A 17738-nucleotide genomic window follows, 5' to 3' on the forward strand; every position below is an offset into this window, starting at 1 on the left:
AGAGTAGGCTTTAATGATATACTGACACAGTTTGCCAGCCTCAGTTTGACTCCAGATCACGTAAATTTTCGTAAAATACGTGCAGGACTCAGTCCGATATCGACAACGACAATGCAAAAATGTAACAGGAGAAGTTTCATGGCCCTTAGGTCCAATTGGAAAACCATTCTGTTCCGAGCGAGGGAAAAAGATGGACTACCCTCATTTAGTCAATTATTTAGAAGTACTTAATGTGCCTCTAAAAGAATCACGCAAACCTTAACTTCTGCCTGTAGAATTGTAAGCCAAATTATAATCTGAAATTACAAAAGTCGTATAACGACTCTACCTTTCATGCCTTAAAAAGTAACTTCAGCAAAATCCTCAAAAATATTTTAAAAAGTATCAGTAAATAGTTCTAGCCCCTTGGGGATAAACTTGACATTACCAAAAAAATTAATTCGGGGTGCACTGATACTTCACTTTGTTATTGTGTTTTCTGGTAATTTAGGAATGTTTCAGGTCCAATGCGAAGGGTAAAAGCCTTAAGTGGTCACTATCAGCATTTCTTTTACTCTTTGTGCCCGGTTCAAAATTCCATGGTATCTCAAACAATATGTTATTTTAAAGTTGCGTGTGCCTGTATGCAGAACAATGTCCGTTTCTTTCATACGTCATTAAGACTTTTAATTTTTTTAGCCTTCTTTCTTTACTATAAAAATTTGTGATTCAGTTTCAGTTTTACAAGTATGCCACTTAAGATTTTAGTGCTAAATCATTATTTTCAGACACTTACATTGTCTGCAGAAATATGACCTATAATACTGTTGTTTCATATACCATTATCACAGAGAAAATTTCATTTGGTATATCTGAAAAGAAGGGACCCCTTGGAATACTTAGGTATAAATGGGGGCGTGATATGAATGTTGAAGAAATAGTTTGTGAGGTTATGAATTATATTCATCTGGCTTAGGTTATGACCTCTTTGACCACTGGAATTAATCTTTTAGGTGTCATGAAAGGTTGGGAATTTTTGATTAGCTGTTAAACTATTGGCTTCTAAGGACACTGCTCCATGAATTTAGTTGTCATTCAACAGTAAAGAAGTTGAGAGTGTAAAAGTTAATGAACTTCAAAGTAATGATCTTCAAACTGCAATCTGTTTGCAAATTGTAGACATTGTTTCTTTTTATTGAACCTGCCTGGAAGGTTTTTGTTGAAGGAAATACGAATTGAATTTGAACACTTTCTTTAGTAGCAGATGGTAAACTCAGAAGCATTCACTCATAGTATTTGTATTTTATAATTTCATTCTTTGTTTTTCTGCATATTTTATAATGTTTATTGTTCATATAATGCCAATACAGATCTTTTATTACAGAACTAGCTACGAGGTGCGTCCCAAAAGTAAGTTTCCCACTCGTCCCACAGCTAGCAAACCTTATATTGAGCGAAGCGACTGTGCGTACGTGATAGAGCAATGACGTAGCATGGCGCATGCACTAACAGTACTTCCCGCGTTCTCACAGTAGCATCGTTGCAGCTGTTGAAGATGGAGGTTCTTATTCCAGCTCCCGCCGACTGTGAAGTGCGGTCAGTGATAAAGTTTTTGAATGCACAGAGCATAGCGCCGATCGAAATTCATCGTCAGCTGTGCCGGGTCTATGGGCCTAACGTCATGAGCAAGCAGATAATGCGTCGCTGGTGCAGACAATTTTCAGCAGGTCGACAAAGTGTGCATGATGAGAAGCGCAGTGGGAGGCCATCCATCATTACAGACGACCTTGTGGAGCTTGTGCGGGAACGCATTATGGATAATCGTCGCTTCACAATTACGGAACTCAGCAGTCATTTCCCGCTCCTTGTTGCACAAAATTGTCACGGAGCACCTGTTGTTCAAGAAATTGTGCGCCAGGTGGGTGCCGAAGCAACTGACACCAGAACACAAAACAAAGCGCATGGAGTCAGCATTGACATTTCTGCAGCGGTACCATGATGGTGGCGACGAGTTTCTGGACCGGATCATCACAGGTGATGAAACGTGGATTGCACACATTACCCCAGAAACCAAGCAGCAGTCAATGCATTGGCGTCACAGTGGATCTCCCTGTAAGACGAAATTCAAGCAGACGTTGTCGGCGCGGAAAGTGATGTGCACGTCGACTTCCTGACCAGAGGTGAGACGGTGAATGCTGAGCGTTACTGCGAAACACTGCAGAAATTGCGACGGGCCATTCAGAACAAGCGGCGCGGAATGCTTAGTGCCGGTATTGTCTTCCTGCACGATAACGCTAGGCCGCACACGGCTTGACGGACAGCAAGTCTCCTGCAGGTGTTCAGCTGGGAGGTGTTTAATCATCCACCCTACAGCCCGGATCTCGCTCCCAGTGATTTTCATCTTTTCCTACACCTCAAGAAATTCCTGTCCGGTCAGCGTCAGCGTTTTGAGAATGACAGAGAGGCGGAGATGGTTGTCACACAGTGGTTCCAATCCCAGGCGGCAGACTTCTACGACACAGGTATTCAAAAGTTGGTCCCACGGTATGACAAGTCTCAATTCCGGTGGCGAATATGTTGAAAAATAGCTGGACACTTGCTGTATCTGTTGCAATAAATACGAGGCGCGTCCTCAAAGTAAGTTTCCCACTCGTCCCACAGCTAGCAAACGTTATATTGCGCGAAGCGACTGTGCGTACGTGATAGAGCAATGACGTAGCATGGCGCATGCACTAACGGTACTTCCCGCGTTCTCACAGTAGCATCGTTGCAGCTGTTGAAGATGGAGGTTCTTATTCCAGCTCCCGCCGACTGTGAAGTACGGTCAGTGATAACGCTAGGCCGCACACGGCTCGACGGACAGCGAGTCTCCTGCAAGAGTTCAGCTGGGAGGTGTTTAATCATTCACCCTACAGCCCGGACCTCGCTCCCAGTGATTTCCATCTTTTCCTACACCTCAAGAAATGCCTGTCCGGTCAGCGTCAGCGTTTTGAGAATGACAGAGAGGCGGAGATGGTTGTCACACAGTGGTTCCAATCCCAGGCGGCAGACTTCTATGACACAGGTATTCAAAAGTTGGTCCCACGGTATGACAAATGTCTCAATTCCGGTGGCGAATATGTTGAAAAATAGCTGGACACTTGCTGTATCTGTTGCAATAAATATTTCCATGAAATTGTGTTTTGTTTCTGTAAACGGCCCCAGGGAAACTTAGTTTGTGGACGAGCCTTGTACATACCATGCCCAGTGCAGGCAAAGTCGGGCCTGGTCTAGGGCTGGCATGATCTGCGCTCAGGCCGACCTGACCTCACGCTCTCCTGAGCTTGGGTTGGCTCAGCTAAAGAGAGGGCCAGGACCCTGCCCCGGTTAAGGCCAACGTGGCCGAGGCTCTAGTTTGACTGGGCTGGAAAATATATTTTTTGTTCTTTTTGTCTGGAATTTCCTTTCTAAGAAACTGAACACCAATTTTAACATCCATATACTCCTTTATTACATTTTTACAAGACACAACAAGAATATGTAATTTCTATCATACACAATGAAGAGCAATGTTAATTGTATTGTCTGTGTTTCTTTCCCCCTGAAAAATCAATTTCCTCACCTGTCCTTTTTATGTCTCTGAGAGTTCACTGCTGTGCATATCTTCATTTACAAATCTATCCTGTCTTACCTTCAGTCTGGCAGTCTTCCTATAATCCCCATTAGACGTTCTCTTACAAGTTGCTTGATGCCATTCGTGCATACTCAGGTGACCAGTAAAATCAATGCTTCGACCATGAACTTTATCCAGAGTCTTATTATGTAACTGATGCACTGCTCAATGTTGATTATTCCTTTTTGATTACTATGTTTTTGTAATGCCTTTCTCTTTGTTTATTTTTGTCTTTCTTCACTCTCCTTTTCTCCTTATGTGATTTAATTTCTTCCTTAGATGTTTCACTACTTGAACTGGAGTCACCACTCTCACCATCCTTCAATGTCTGTTTAGACTTCTTCATTTTCCTCTTCTTGGATTTTCTCCTCTTGTTCTTCTTCAAGAGTTTGTCAAGTTTCCTAATAAACAGAGACAAAAAAATTGAATATACATTCAAAGAAAGTATGATATAATATATATAATTTCTTTTAATACCGTATAAAAATTGTGGCAAGACAACGGAACAAAGTGGAAAGTAAACAATACCACTTACAACATTGTACACACTGCAACCAAAGAGACAGTCCGTGCCAACTCAACAAATGTTTTTTCTAATTTAATTAAACTTGGTCTGATTAGAGGCTGTTACGACCCAAGTGAAATAGCAAAAAACAGTTAATTTGAGGACACAGGCTGTTTCTCACTTGATTTCTTGTATCACCAAGACTAATGAGTCTATGAAATTTGGTTTATATGTAATGCGTAAAAGAACACACTTAACTGCGTAATTACATAACTGATTTCTGAATTTTTTTTAAATATATTAATAAGTACACTTTGTAAATCTGTATTAAGAATACATACAACTTCTAGTTATGTAATAAATGCTGGGTAAACGATAACTATTAAAATGACATCGGCACTCGATGGAGGTCAGTGTTAAGCATCAGGCCCCAGTTGCACTTCATCCCCAGGAAAGGACGCTGGGTGGTCTCAAGAGAGTCTGAACACAGAGGCTAGTGGAAAAATCCTTTGTCCCCCATTTGGGATCAAACACCAGTCATCCAGCCTGTAGCTAGTCACTATTCTAACTGAGCTATCCCAGTGGGTGGCACAACAAAATGGCAGGCAGTCAGAAAGTCTTCAATGCCCTAATGACAAGAAAATACCGACAGCCAAAATTCTATGAATTTGCACAAGAAAGTATGAATGCAATAAGACACTTATGAGTCTTGGTACGTGTCACGGAAACAGGGCTAAAGGAACATTTCACTAATTGCACATTAGTACAGCCTCCATGGAAAGATACAGAAGAGCATAACTGAAGAAACTGATGGCTACTGGATGATAAAAGGCTAGCACATTCATGCAACTCCAAAGGAAAACTATACAAGCCATGATATACTTTACCTAAGCAGCCTTTGTTTCTGCTTCACTGATAAAGACTTCAAGACTTCTATTTCAGACTTTTTTGATTCCTCATCTTCATCTTCACTTGGAATAAGGTCCTGCAAAAAAACAGTACATGCACTTGTTACATGTTTATTTTAGTCTTAGACCATAATAAAAAGTTATGTCAACACAATCATAACCTTGATGCATCAGGATTATTTATTACACATGAACTGATGCTTTCATACCAGAATGAGTTGTCTGTCACAATCATCTCAGCTTACATTCATCCACTGTATTTCATTGCACTGAGATGGTAAGTTTCTGAATCTGCTGAGCTTGGGTTTCTTGCTGTACCCTAATTCCAAATGTGCTAAACACTTACAAAACTTGGCACAAGCTATGAACAAAACATTTTAATTACATATCTTACCTGATTTCTAGAGAATCTCGTCTGCTGTGGAATACTAAGAGCACTCCTCTTCATAGCAAGACCATCCTCTCTCATCTGTTGGACAAGAATCAATGGATCCAATGAAGGACCTGCCTGGTCTGAACTTGATGCCTGATTATACATCGGGCATTCCTTATCTGCAAACAAAAACAATCTTCAATATTACTTTCTGCAATATACCTCTCTAACCTACTTTATTTTCTTAAAGAAAGGAGTTAGGCTTACGGTGTCAACAAAACAGTCCAACAGCGCACTTTTCACATCACTTCAGTGTGTCCCTCACAAATACAGTGCACAGCAATATTTTCAGATCGAACTTTGTACTCAACAGCATTCCTACAATGACCAAACAAGCAGGTATAATTCAATTCCTGTATTCTATTCTACCAGACTAAAGGGCTGAGATGACATGCCTTGCATTGTTCCTTCCAGGATTTCACAAAAACTGCCATAATTTTTCTCACTCATATCTACTGGTATGACAGGCGACTCTGTAACTGTCTCAGTATTCAAATGTTTGCATTATAAATTTCAATGTGGAAGTAACTGTTTCATAGATGGCTCTTCCACAGACTTACAGATATGCCTTGGCCTGGCAGACAATCCTCAAAGTTTTGGAAGGCCATGGTATGAATACTCTCACTATCGGTGAAATGTAAAAACTTATGAATCAACTCCAGACACCATCTTGTAAAAACATTGCCATAACATATCACTGATAACCCAGTATAATACATAGTTTCTCCTCTATCATAAATGTTCATGATCTAACAACTGATCTACATAAAATGAGGTGTCCCATTCAATGATGTCTTCTCACATGATAAGCCATGTTAGCTGTGGTAACAACTCCATTGCCATGAGCAATACTTCACTGTGATAAGTTGCAATGTGAACTTCAGATCTTACACAGGTAACACACTAATCGCAAAACTATCCGACACAATGACTGGCTTATATTACGATCATTATGGCAAGGTCCACAAAGATCAGTCTGAAAATCACTGCCATATCCAATACATCAGAATTCTCAAATCCTCCAGTCCATTACTCAAAGATGTGACAGACAGAGAGTCAGGTAAGGACAGGTTGTTCTTTCCTCATGTCAGAGCATAAAGAACACCAAAATAGCAGCCATTATAGAGGACCCCATAGTGGTATGGTGGTCACACCCCATGTGGTCAGATGTTAGTGAGGATAGATGCATGGCGCAAGCTATATAGTTGGTGCAGCTGTTACTGGCCCTCAGTGGCATCCTGTGTTCCTCAAGTGTTTGGATTGAAGACGCTTGGCTTATACAGTAGCTTTGTGCCACCGTATCATCAAACTGTATCTGGTGGCCCTGGTTGACCAAGTGTCCTGCCAACAAAGCATAGCAGAGCCAGAGGTCTCTCTGCTGTTCCTTTATCATTCTTCTATTATGTGACCAATCTCACCTATGAACAAAGCCCCATACCAAGGCTGTCATGATAAGATGGCTGTAGTATCAAACCAGTATTTTGCCATCATTGATGGACAGATTCTGCACAAATGATAAAAAGCTGTGCTGATGGGTTTGTTTGGATGCTGTTTCACTGAGCCAGTCCCTGGGGCAGAACATTATGTGGATCTGCTCTCCTTGGAAGTTCTGCGGCAAACCAATTCAGTATGTACGTTTATGTTGCTTGCCCAAAGTATAATGGTTCAGAGAATGCCAAAATTCTGGGCCAGATGGTGATGCAATACAGCATCCATTCAAGTACTTCTTGTATTTTGTACCCAAGAATCGACTATGACTCTGTAAATGTCACTGTCCAGCCAGGAATGGCAGGTGACCTCACTGTTCCCACTTTATAGTGAACTGAATCTTTGGAGGAATGCTGTTTAGATGGAAGAGAAAATTGTGGAACTTCACAGGATCATGTTGTCAGACAACAAAGGTATTGCCCACAAACCCACAAACCTTAAGAAACACCACCTGTGCCTCAGAATGTGTTATACAGTTGTTGGCTATGATGTGGGATAGTTGAAGACCCCATGCCCACTCCATCCTCCTGCTCACAGAACCATCTTTGCGAAAGTGTTGGTCCAATATTTCCTCAAGAGAAACCTGGCCGAGGAGCAATACAGTACCACATCAAAGCTGACCACCAGTGAGCCGAGGGTATGAATGAAGTGACTGAAGGTCCTGCTTGGTGTCAACACCCAAGAGCAAAATCAACAATAACATGAAATCTCCATCAAAGCCTAACATCAGCTAATTTCTCATAAGAAACACATTCTCCGACATCACAGAGTGCCTAAACACTAAGCCTGCCTCCTTACCTGTATTAATGTGACCCCATTTGTGACACTTGATGCACCGCACATTGCGAACCTGGATGCCAAATGGTTGATCCCTGATTTCTGAATCACCTTTGCAGTAACTGAAAAATGGAAAATATTAACATTTAGCATACTACCAAATACATCTCTCCACAGGTTAATTTTCTAAATGAAGAAGAACACGTCAGAGTTCTGCTTCAGAGCATGGGCAACCCAGCTCTTTGATCTATGATCTACAGTTAAGGGAATTACATACTTATTTTGGGCTGCAAACATGTTGGTCTTACACTTCTTACCTCTCCCATACCTTAAAGTCCATAACTTCTGCAAATAATGCAGTTTGTTTGGTGGACATGATTAGCTTTTGTGTTGGAACAGAAGGTGGGAGGTAAGTGGAGCTTAGTATCCTAAGTGCTGAGACTGAGTCAACATCATGTGTTGACTGGCCCATTTATAATCTGGCTTATGATTTTCTCTGGTGTTTCTGTTCAGCACAAACAGAATGAAAGATGAGGGCAGAAGTGCAAAGGAAATAGGGAACATAAAGTAGTACACAGCTTGAGTAGGGAAATGGTGATTAGTGTTCATACAGTTGACAGCAGCAAGGTGATTAACGTTAAATACTAAACAAAATTTCTGAAGCTACTGGTGTATTTTAGTAGTCTAAAGTTCACTTTAAAATAATATGATCACAACAGATAAGAGGGGAGGGGTTCAACAGACCTCGCAAAAAACGGCCAAGGAAAACTAAAACTAAAACTAAAACCGAAAAGATAATTTTTACTAGTCTGTAATTCAAGGAACAATTAACAAACATCACGATACAAGAGGTAAGTGTCCTGTTTATAATCATTAACAGCACTCTTCAAGAAGGTTAATTTCAGTGGTTAGAATTGGGCTCTGCAAAATAATTAAAGATTTAGGCTTCAGGTTGAAAAATATCAGAAAAGAAAAGTTGCAATCAAAATGGATGGTATTCTTGCAACAAGATTAGCACATTTGAGAAACATAAGTTTTTGGAGAACTGAGGGGCACCCTATCATCTGCACGAAGAAAATGTCCACACTCCTGACACATAAAATATATGCCTGGAGTGAAGGTTAAGAATACAGGTCTACTTGCATCTATCTACAAAGGACAGCAAGTTATCATCACACAAGCTGGCAGTAAAAATGGCTTCATTCCAAAGCTTTGTTAATGTTTAAATCAGGGACAAAATTTGTAAATAATCATCAGGAGATAAATTTTAATATCTAGGAAACATGGCTTAAAATGAAGTAAATTCCAAACATTTTGCCAAATTCGATATCAGTAGTGGACAGTGCAGCTTATCATAATGCAAACTGAATCTGGCTCCAACTCCTTCATCTCAAAAAAGTGCTACGATCAACTGGCTTTCAGATCGCGGCATTCCTTTCAGTGATCGAATGTGTGAGCCTGAATTCTATTCTTTAATTAAATTACATAAACTACAATTCAAGATATTCAAAACTGCCACTCTGCTTGCCAAACATGGTTACTCTGTCCTTTGCTTGCTGCCATATCACCCTGATCTTAATCCAACTGAACTGATATGAGCATCGGTTAAATAATACTTAGCCAGAAAGAATGTCAGTTTCCATCTAGATGATGATGCTATGAAACTAGCTGAGGAACAGTTCAATATCATCACAAAGTAAGATCAGAGCTTGAGGTGTAACAACGCCTTCATTACTAACAGAATTACATGTGACTGGAGCCTATTACTGACATTTCAGAATAAATTATACTTGATTTACAAAATAGCAGTGATAACAACAACTGTAGCAGCAGCAAGTACAAAGTTGCAGAAAAGTATGGGGAATTAAATAGAATAGCAGGTTTTGGTAAAATGTTCAGCTGTCACTAAAGGTTCTTCAATCTGTACTTATGTTTTTGTGCTTAGCATTAAAGAGAAAGCCCTTCCCCTATGTGCACCACTACCACTAGCAGACAGCATTGTTACCCTCCCTCTTCAGCATCTTACTGCTTGTGCCCTACCAAACATGTTATACAACACACCACGTAACTGAATCTGGGAGTGGAGGTAAATATCCATGCGTTAACCTTGGTAAATTGATGAAGGTGAGTAAGCAGCTTCTCTCCACCTTACACCCCTGAAAAATGCTGCAAGGTACCCAATGTATAGAAAGATGAGTGGGCCCCATTATCAGCCTGGATGTGATAACAAAGAGAAATATCTCTGACCATACAGGAAATTTAAAGTCTAGTCACTACACCCCATGAAATTTCAATTGCATGAATTACGTTCTCCATCACAGTTTACCAGCTACAAATCATTGATGCATACAGTATGTTCACAATTTTGCATACCCTCCAGGTGATACATACAATAGTTGTTAAGAAAGAGACATGCATGCACACAGATACCTACGAAGAACCAGTAAGATTAATCCAGGTCCAGTGAACTGCTAAATCTCTTAACTCCTATGTTAGGAATAAGATTAAAAAATACACATACTCCTCTCTTGGTGCATTAAATTTTCGCTGCCATTCAAATTTATATTCGGGTTCATCATCTTCTCTTTCTCGTTCTTTCTTCGTACCAGGTGGCGGCTCATACATGAAATTTACACTCAGCTTATCCTTGCTTTCCTTACTCAGTATTGCCCTAGAAAAGAATCACACTGATTAGTCTCTGCAACTACGACATTTTTACTTCTTCCTGATGTGAATCATGTTTGTTACTTTGTATCAAAATCTTATTAATTTTTAAACATAAATTAAGCGATAGCTTCCCTATGCAATGATAAAATGTATTAGGTAGACGAAATGGTTTTCAAATAGCCTTACTGATTGGTGACCATATAAACCTGCAGCTGAAAGGAGGCTCTATGTTTATACTTAAGTTATTAGCCCTACCACAAACCATTCAATTTACCTAATGCAATGTATAATGAGCATATGGCACAAGCCCCAAATTCATGTTGCAATAACCTAGACTGTTATTTTGGACACTGTCCATCGTCTTCATTACTTTTTTAACAAATATCCAAGAAAATGGACAAAGTCCAAACTAATAGTTCAGCTTATTGCATCAAAACACTTTAGCTTGCATGTACACTGGCATGTGGTGAGTGTTGTCACAAATAATTCAATCAAGAAATTTTAGAAGTGTGTATACTGACCTTGAGTGCTGAGCAGTAGAGATGTGAGAAAGCATTGGGTTATGTTGTCTTTTTGAATCACCTTGAATTGTGAGTGACAGCACTATATTGTTTACCATTTCAGTCTCCATACTGGATGTGTCAAGCCAGACAAAACATGTCCAAACAGAAAGTAAAACTTTCTAGCTCATATCAAGAAATAATGTTTTCTGAAGGGTAAGCAAGACCACTTGTTGCAAATGTACATCAACCATGAACAAAATTTCAAACATAACATGGAGAAGCATCATAGCTGTTACCATTACCAGTTAGTTTGATACTGTTCTTTTACAAACTAAACTGAATGCATAACAGATATGTACAGAAAACCAATCAGGAGCATGAGATGGAACCACTTATACCAGTAGTAGATACAAGAACCTGAAAAAATGCTGCAGCCAATGCCATTTCTAGAACAATATTCACTATTAAACTGACATCACACATCACTAACCGCTCAATACACAATGCTCAACACTCACTGCACACCAACTTGCAAGCAGCCTTGAACTTACCTGTTCATGTTGTACCTATAAACTAAATCATAACCTTATAAACTGTTTTCATGCAACCATAATCTGACAATTACTTCACATGTGCCAAACTTAAGAATAATGATGAAGCATCACACAATGCCTTTGTATATTACATAAAGGCTTGTGTTCCCTGGCTATCAAATACAATCTCATTAGGAAATAATAGGGAAAAAATTATAACGTCTCTTAATTTTGACTCAATTAAACTTCTCATTTTCTTCGTTAGTGAAAACATCCCCTTTGGTAACTTGGTGTCATGTTCAACACATGTCCTATGAATTCAGACATAACCCCTACACTTACCACAGACCATGCAATTACAATCTACAACTTTCGGAGTGTCGAAAGTGCATCAAGAACATACTTATTTGTATACAAATCTTGTTCCTTTTCATATTGAACTCGCAATTCTTCTTGCTTCTTTTTATACGACTCTGCCTTTTGCTCTGCCATCCACACCTACAAACAAAGAGTAGACAACAGTATAGTATAATTTGAATAAGATGATAAAAAAAGGGTACTTCGACTTATTCCTATGAAGCTGAATGTTCAACTCTGATAAGATAACCGAACACAAAAGTAACATTTTTAACCATTACCCTTTTCAGATTGTCTCTGGACGCTGGATGAAAAAATTTCTTGCACATATAATTATTAAAGCCCTTCCCCATTTTATGATATTACTTTACACCACAGGTTGCGCTATACAAAATCCTTTAAAGCTATAAAAACAGATTTCTATTTGAATGTAACTTGTTCTTTCACCAACAATCACGCACTTCCTATTGCCATCTTGGATAGTATGGACTTGAGATTATCCAATAGCAATAAACAAGATTACAAAATCCGGTCACAGAGTATAGAGTAATACCAACTTTACGCTCAGTGCTCCATGCAATTCGCACTGTAATACCACATTTCCCCTATTGTGAAACTACGAAACGATATGGCGGTAGCAGTAGGTACTAACCCATGTTATCAACCATTGCCAAGAGCACAGCCGGTAACAATATTAACTACCTTCTTACTCTAAAATTAAACCTCCACCCCCCACCCCCCCATGTAAAACACAGCAATGGGTAAAGTTGCAAAAGTGAATGGCTGTGTACTGGGGTACTGTGCCACACATTCTGCCACAATCAACAGGGTGATGCCCAATATCGCAAAATATCTTCATACTTGCAGACATGAGAACCTGAAACCTTACTTTTCAAATCTGATACCTGGTACTGCAGAAGAACCTACTCCAATTTTAAGAAAGAAGGCATGTCAAACCATTTAACCTGCGTCACAGGATATTCACTGGTGTGATGAGCTTCTGTGTCCTTTATTGCTAATGTTGGAGTCACAATTTTATTGTTTTCATCAACAAATCACACATTAATAGCAAAATAGTTTACTCTATAGCACGTGCAGGCATCCATTTTGAGAAACACAAAGCGTCCCTTGAGGGTTCTTTGAAGTTCTTCTTTTTCAATGTTGCTTCTTCAACCATATTTTTCTAATGCTGCCTCTTTGCAGAGAAATGCCAAGTTTCTGTGCCATTTCTCCATTCAGACCAACAAAGTCTGGATGATAGAATAATGATAGAGGTAAACCATTCCTTGACACCAGTCCAATGATGTGCTTCTTGAACCTATCTGCTGTCATAGTTATAGTAACTTTGTCACTAGCAAAGTATCTTGTAACTGCTGCCTGAGTATTTTTCTGATCTTTTGTTAGCTTTGAAGTACTTTGGATGGTTTTCTTATTTCTGTCATCTTTCTCATTGACAGTATTTAGAATTTTGGGATGATGTCGCTGTAAGTGTCTTTTTAAATTTGATGCTCTGGTAGGTACGTTTTTATCAGTGCCAGAATATGCACTAATTTTGGCATTGCAGTATTATTCCTCATCAGCTTCTTGTATCGTACACTGACACAATGTTTTCCTTCTGTAATGCTTGTAAAGTGTTCAAACACAGCTGATCTTGTTGGGATTCTCTTTGCCACTGTGATGGAGTTTAGAATTAAAACATAATTTTAAAAATAATTTTAAATAAAACTTATGAAGTTATCAGTATTACAATTATAAAAATATTTCCTGAGTTAACACTATCGCTACCGAGCCTTGTTTCACCATTCCTCCCCTGTGCACCAAGCTAATTGCTTTGCATCTGTTACCATCTCATTGTTGATTCTTATACCTGGAGAATGCTTATTGGATGCTAAGGCCACCAATGGCTGATTTTTACTGGGGCTGTCCTGTTGATGGAAAAAGCATTTTAAATAAGCGTAACAGAAAAATGAGACAGGAAGCTACTAGATAGTAACTGCCTGGTAACTGGAACAAAGCACTGAGCATAGCTTGTACTGAAGATCACCACTGGTCATGCAAATTAGTCAACTGCATTATCTCTTGCTCTCATAACCTATTTCTCTAAGATCCATCTTAATGCTGTATTCCAATCTGCATCCCAGTTTTCTAAGTTAGTAACGTGCAGGAGTTTTTCCCACCTATATTATGTAGCATTTTTCTCTCCTTATATGTCCAGCCCACTGTAAGTAAACTCCATAATTTCCCAATGATAACAATACTTGGTGAGTTGTATGTACCACATATTTTCAATTATTGATAAAAATCTAAACTAGCCCGTTTCAACAAAAATATTTTAATTTTTTATACCCCTTGTTTTATCCCCCTAAGTATTCAGTATTGTCCTTTCTTTAAACCACTTGTTCACTTTTGTAGTTTCCTCAAAGTAAGACCCATGTTTATGTATCTAATATATTTCATATCTGGTATAGTAGACAGCATGTTAATGGTGTATGAATTGCATAAGAGCAACTATTTATGAAATTCTAATAGAGCTATAGGTATTACAGTTCTGAGTTCATCCCCTCAAATTGAAATAATTTGTGACATTTTATTTGAATTCTTTCCATTAAGAATCGGTACATAATGATTTTGGGCTCCTGTAACCACTTCTCTCTTGAATAAAGAGTACTGCCAGACAGCCAGTGGTAAATGTAGCCTTTACATATGTAGCCTATGTAACCCTGTAGGTAAAAACAACAAAAGATAAGGTGAATATTAAATTTACCTTTGTGTGGCGATTGAAGATTTTGCACAGCCCATAATCAGAGACTGCGGTGTGGCCACATGCATTGATCTGAATGATTTCTGGTTTTAAATAATGTGCATGACACTGATCTGAAAGGAACAAATTAACAAATTACTTGCACAGTGTGATAAAAGATGGGACATGTTATTTTTAATGTGGTAGTAAGATGTAGTATTACTATTTTACATTTCTGCTAAATATCACTTTAACCAAGGTGCCAAATGTAGTGTTACTGTTGTTTCCCACAGAAAATGAAAGTGACGTGATTTGTACAGAGGAGAAATAAAATAATGGATGGAATAAAAAAATGTTACATCCACACAGCCACTTAAGTAGTTTAATGCAGACAAGTGAAGTGAAGTCTGCCTACGTGATGCAGGTATTCCACAACCAGGACTATCTCAGCTAGGCATAGTCCTGCTGCAGTCTCCGTAAATATGCCTCAGTCAAGCAGCAAATTTTAAATGTAGTTCTTCATTTCAAGCATAAACACAATCACTATTATTTATTTTCCTTAATATTAATTTCATCATTTCAGAGGGGAGTCATGTGTATACACCAGAGCCAAATCTTGCTGCTAGACTGAAATTTTACTTCCTGTCGCAGACCATGACGAAACACTTCGTGCAGGGTATAGTTATACCAGCTGTAATTTATGAGTTCCAAAGAATGGTAAACTGTTTCTGTGACTCAATATATATGATGGTGGTTGTTCTTGTTATTGTCACTATTACCGTCACTATTATTATAATCAATGTTATTACCATTATCATCAAAATCATACTGCAGCAAAATGGTTATGTTTGATCATTTAAACAAATCATTATCTATATTAAAGATTCATCCATCACCTGTATTACTACCTATTACTGTGTACGTTCATTTACTTGTCACTGCTTAACTCTTTAAAACCCAGTGATAACTATATGTCCATTCAGGGACACACATCAGTGGGTACGGGGAATGGTGCCCCGACGTACCCTAGCTACCTAGTGCCTTGGGGTACAGCTGGGCTGCCCTACCTCCAGGGGCTGTAAATACAAAGGTCTGGTCATCCAGGTTGGGGGTTGGGCATGGGGCTGACAATCCCACCCTGTAAAAAGCAACTGCTGGATGGATGAAACTTTTGCAGAAGGACTGGGCCCACACAGGGCTGTAGAGCCAATGATGATGATGATGATGATGATGATGATGATGATAATGATAACTATATGTACCACATGCTTTAACAATTAACTGTGCATTTTTCCCACAAAATGAATTTGTGTTTCTCATATGAGTCTCAGAATAAACAGCAATTATTTCCCTAAACAGCAATAAACAACTGTTATTTAAAATAAAGGTGAATGGAATTTTGAACAATAATTAGGTAAACTCTGGCATCACAGAGCTGACATCCACTTCATTCCAATGGAAACTCACACCAATATGTCCAATCCTGTAAGACTTGAGGTTCTCACAGTGGTGAGTATGAAGATTTCCGTCTTCTGGGTTGTTGCGCTGTGTAGTCTGGTAGATGTTTGCCAACGTTCAGAGGTCATACTGCCTCCGTCATCAGAGTATGAAGATTTCTGCCTTCTGGGTCAGGGCGATGACGGAGGCAGTATGACCTCTGAAACATTGGTTAACATCGACCAGACTACACAGCGCAACAACCCAGAAGACAGAAATCTTCATGTCCAATCCTGATCATCAGATATTAAACACAACAGTCAGAAACCTACCTGTTTAAATTGGTCATCCAAACGAGTATATTCTTCCTGAAGCCGGAGGATCTTCTTCTCAAGCTTGTATTTGCTTGATTCAGCATCAGGGGAGTCTTTTTAAAAATAAGGTATTTCTCATGTACACTTTGTTTTGAGTGTGAGGAGTTATGTTACAATAGCATGTGGAATATCTAGAAGTCTGTATCAATTACAGTACTTACATAATGTGGATTGAGAGTAAGTGTATTGATTATTCCAGAGATGTAGTCCACAACAATCTTGTACTGGAGGAAGAAGTTATAGATGTTTCAGGAATGGGAACAGAAATTAGCACAGTTTGAAGCCTCTCAGGGACACTTGGAGTGTATGCTTGAACACTGGCAACACCTCGCTCTTGATCACTGCCTTGGAATTCCACCAGAGAAAGCTATGGCAGGTCCAGAATTGCTTAGGATGAGGACTGACACTTTGCAGCAGAAAGAACTTTTAACTCACTGCAGATGTTGGACGCCTTGACATTCGATCAGTCTATAGAGTTAGCAGACTTGTAATTTAGGGGGTCTGGTTGATTGCTTTATAAGTTATTTGGTGGTGGTAACCTTAATGTTCAGTTCCTTGGCATGCCACTCACATAATCACTTTCTGGGTTTCATTTGGTTCTTAGTGTTGCCACAAAGCTTTTCGAACATCATTGAAACACTGATTTTTGTATTGTTAAAATAACTTAAATTTCCATTATTCTGAAATCTTTACAAGCCAAATCTAATGTTGACATTGAGCTGAATACAGCAACAAAGCAGATAGAGGGATTGCAAGTTACAAATGATGATGAGAGTAAGCTTATCAAGTGTCTAGAGAAGAGGCTGCTTTTAGTCTCATGTGTAAGTCTGTATATACAGAATCCTGTCCTCTGCTTCCTGATTTATATAATGTGAACACATTAATGCATAGGCAGTTCGGTACTTATTATTTACCTGTATCTTCTAGCTTCTTTGCAAAAATGCTGCATTATATACTAGTTGAGGTAATATAACATACAATCTAGTGTGACTAATATGCATGCACTCGTGCGCGCACACCCATATGTACAAATTTTTTTACACAATTTAATAAAGAATATCTGTTCATATATTCATGGTGGAAGCCAAATTCAATGAGCCTGTAAGTAGTGTGGCATGCATGCTGATGTTAGTAATATTTGAAAACTGGCAAATCTTACCCTTGATTCAGAGTGTAGTGCTGAATGCTGGTGGTTTACTTGACGTTGAACAAAACAAATTAATCTTTGAAGTTGTACTGAAAATTTGAATGAAATGTAAAGACTGTTGTTGTTTCTTGGTTTTTGCCGCCTCCTTTTCGGAGGTTTCTTGGTCTTGATCGTGCGTGAAGCAGGGAGTGACCAGCCCACTGACTGCACAATTTCTACTCAATCCTGATTTGACTGC

At 39.0% G+C, this 17738-nt stretch overlaps 1 protein-coding gene across 1 annotated transcript; it reads right to left on the reverse strand.

The window, feature by feature from the left end:
- Positions 1 to 3444: 3444 nt before the first annotated feature.
- Positions 3445 to 12298, reverse strand: LOC147874186 (corepressor of RBPJ and splicing regulator-like). Its single transcript, XM_087346371.1, has 7 exons — positions 12084 to 12298; positions 11849 to 11943; positions 10264 to 10413; positions 7764 to 7864; positions 5439 to 5596; positions 5024 to 5121; positions 3445 to 4032 (listed from the first exon to the last, which is right to left on the reverse strand). The coding sequence occupies exons 1-7, from the start codon at positions 12153 to 12155 to the stop codon at positions 3807 to 3809; spliced, it is 900 nt and encodes a 299-aa protein (XP_087202497.1). The 5' UTR covers positions 12156 to 12298; the 3' UTR covers positions 3445 to 3806.
- Between the last annotated feature and the right edge of the window lie 5440 nt (positions 12299 to 17738).

The sequence above is a fragment of the Zootermopsis nevadensis genome, unplaced genomic scaffold, assembly GCF_977971745.1.
Source record: "Zootermopsis nevadensis isolate Lab colony 2312 unplaced genomic scaffold, Znev_1.0 Znev_ptg000010l, whole genome shotgun sequence".
NCBI lineage: Eukaryota > Metazoa > Arthropoda > Insecta > Blattodea > Termopsidae > Zootermopsis > Zootermopsis nevadensis.